This window comes from Trichosurus vulpecula, chromosome 2 (assembly GCF_011100635.1).
Source record: "Trichosurus vulpecula isolate mTriVul1 chromosome 2, mTriVul1.pri, whole genome shotgun sequence".
NCBI classification, from domain to species: Eukaryota; Metazoa; Chordata; class Mammalia; order Diprotodontia; family Phalangeridae; genus Trichosurus; species Trichosurus vulpecula.
Window position 1 is genome coordinate 151,186,311 of NC_050574.1, and position 3,344 is coordinate 151,189,654.

General features: G+C 40.3%; 1 protein-coding gene across 1 annotated transcript; it reads left to right on the forward strand.

Annotated features, from left to right (window-relative positions):
• The first annotated feature begins 1,724 nt into the window (after positions 1-1,724).
• On the forward strand, positions 1,725-2,502 carry LOC118838488 (mitochondrial fission factor-like). Its single transcript, XM_036745798.1, is given in 2 exon segments — positions 1,725-1,897; positions 1,899-2,502. Coding segments are annotated over 2 exon segments (684 nt in total). The 5' UTR covers positions 1,725-1,757; the 3' UTR covers positions 2,443-2,502.
• Positions 2,503-3,344: the final 842 nt, after the last annotated feature.

Consider the following 3,344-nt stretch of genomic DNA (forward strand, 5'->3'; position numbering starts at 1 on the left):
GGGGGAATAAATGTAAATTATAATTAAAACATTCCTGACTTCCCCCCCAAAAAAAGAATAGTATCTCTTTTTTATAATAAGCACTGTTTTTTAAACCAAACCAACACCACCTAGAACAGTTCTTCCCATAGGGTTAGGGTATGAGGAATGCCATTCTTTTGGTAACTTCTTTGAATAGAAATTGTGACTGCCTTCCCTGCTTTTCTCCCTAATGTTCCAATTTTTCCTAAAACTTCCTTTTGTTTTTGTGCCACTCCTTTCCCCCATTGGTTTCTTTTCCAGTGTCTCTCAAAGACTAAAATGACAGATAAGACGCAGATTTGTAGAGGGATACAGGCAGGATTGGGCAAAGCATCATCACTGAGACTTTGGAAAAAGATACTTAAAAACATTTTCTTTCTTTCCAACAGCAAACCCGAGTCAAGAGTTTATGGTTCTCAAGGAACAATGGTACAGTGGAAAGAGGGGTAGTTTTATGGTCACACTCAAGTCAGCAAGCATTTAAGAAATACCTACTTCTCTCCAAGGCACTGTGCTAATTGTTGGAGAGATAAAGAAAAGCAAAAACACTCCCTGTTCTTAAGAAACTTATAATTTAATAGGGAGACAACATGTAAACAATCTTGTGTAAACAAGAGATATATGTGTGTGTGTGTGTGTGTGTGTGTGTGTGTGTGTGTGTGTGTGTGTGTGTGTTGGAGGAAAATGACAAACTGGAGATAATCTCAGAGGATAGGCAGCAGAATTAAGAAGGAATGGAAAAGACTTCTTGCTAAAGTTGGGATTTTAGCTAAGACTCAGATTTGAATCCTAGATTTGCTAATTACCACCCTTGTGACCAAGCAAAAAAAATCTCCATGGGTTTCAGATTTTTCATCTAAAAAATGAAGGCATTCTACTACATGACATATACAGTCCCTTCTAGCTTCTAAAGCATTGCCACTACTATCCTTCCCTGAGTAGAGTTCTTCATAATAGATGTTGCTAGCTATCAGTTATCACTTTGAGTTAAAGTGACTCATCTAAATATCTAATCCAATCCAAGAAATATTTATTAATCTCCCAATCTGTGCCAGGTTCTGTGCTAACTCTGGGGATACAATTAATAAAATGAAAGATAGACCATGCCCTCAAGGGGCTTACAATATAATGGGTCAAGACAGCAAAAGAAGGCAAGAAAGCAAAGGAATGCCAGAAGCTATCCAGCATGGAAGTTTCTTGTTCCATGGAGTTAAAAGGAGATATGAGGTATGTCAGCAGATGCAGAATGGAGTGAATTAAAAAGTCCAGTTTCGCTCTGTGGAGCCGCTGCGGGGCCATCCAGCCGGCTGCCTGTCCCCGGCGTCTTCATGCGCCCAGCCAACGGCCTTTGAGAGCGCTCAGCCCGAGCTACCGGGGGAGCCGGCCCGAGGGGCCCCCACCGGCGACTTCACCAACGGGGCTCTAGGGGAAAAGAAGCAACAAGTACAGCACATCCTAGTTGAAACAAGTTCAAGGATTTGATATGAAGCACAGAAGCAGATAGTGCATATAGCAAGCCATAGCTGGAATACTTTTAAGGTGTCGTGTACTTTTTACTACACATAATATGTAATGTAACAACTCACAACCCCTCAAAAGATGAATTTGGAAGATTTCTTTCATCACAAGTTCTCTACAAACATCAAAAATTACTTATTCAGCAGGCCCAGTTTGAACTTACATTTCATGATTTTTAGAGGATGAGTGGGGCAGTATTTCCTTCTCCTACAGCTGATATGGCAGAAATAAATCGTATTCAGTATGAGATGGAATACACCGAAGGTATCAGCCAGCGGATGAGGGTCCCAGAAAAATTAAAAGTTGCTCCACCGCCTCCTGACTTGGAGCCAGGGTTCCAAGAAGGAGTCCCAAATGCTAGTTCCAGAGAGGATTGTTATAGCAGGTAATAATGAAGACATTTCATTTTCAAGACCAGCAGACCTTGACCTTATCCAGTCAACACCCTTCAAACCCTTGGCGTTAAAAACACCTCCCCGTGTTCTGACACTAAGTGAGAGACCACTTGATTTTCTGGACTTAGAAAGGCCCATCCCTCCAACCCCTCAAAATGAAGATGAAAAGTCTCATTTGGAGGAAGAGCCCAGCCATCAGCAAGTCCGTGCAACTGGCAGGCTGAAAAGGGAGAGGTCTATGAGTGAAAATGCTGTACGACAAAATGGACAGTTGGTCAGAAACGATTCCATATACGGTCTTTCAACTTTGGATGCAACAATTGAAGGAACACCAGATGACGTGACTGTTGTAGATGCTGCTTCCCTAAGACGTCAGATAATCAAACTTAATCGACGTCTCCAACTTTTGGAAGAGGAAAACAAAGAACGTGCAAAAAGAGAGATGGTCATGTATTCCATTACCGTAGCTTTCTGGCTGCTTAATAGCTGGCTTTGGTTTCGCCGCTAGAGGTCACCTCAGCTCTTAACATACTTGTCATAACACCTGGAAATATAAAGCATTTGCAAACTTCAAAAAAAAAAAAAAGTCCAGTTTCTGCCCTACATAAAGGAAGGCATTTGGAGGAGTTTAGTACTCTATCCTCTAACCTTCCAATCAGAGGGAAGAGGAAGTTAAGAGATGTAGTCTTAATTAAGACCTGAGTCAGCAGCATGGTGATAAGGTTAGAAATGATGATCTTCACCTGGGATGAACATCTTATCCTGTGAGGCCAAAATCAGGCAAAATGGCAGATGCAGAGTGCAGAGCATTTGTAATAAATATGAATTTGGAATTTTAGTTTTGGCACATTAACCACAAAAATATGTAAAATTGACAGGATTTTGGCTCTGTAACCTTGGGAAAGAATCTGGCTATGTGAAATGGAGAGACTAATATAATCACACTTGCCTCAGAGGAGTGCAATAGAGGAATAGAGTGTCTCAGAGGAATAGCAATTGAATAAAAACTTGTGTACTCAAAAGTACAAGTGCATCTGTAGTTCCATAAATATGGATATTCCTCCTAATTATGCAGATTGAAAACCATTTTTACCTGTTCATTCCATGTGGCATTTACCCATGTCCTCTCATAAGTTTGCTGTAATCCATGAAAAAGCACTCTGAATGTGATTTTACATTGTGACGATTCCATCAAAGTTGTCATCTATTGTGATTTAAGTCATGTGTTGTTTTGCATTCACTTGTTTCAGACTTGCCAAAGTTTACTCATTATTTATAAAGAGAGATACTGTGAACATCTGACTGGCAGTTGTGGCCAAATGCAGGTGAATATGTTTTTATTTTATGTTTCCTATGCCAAGATTTATTGATGATCTGCTAACATTTATCATAACCCATGTTGAAAAAGGG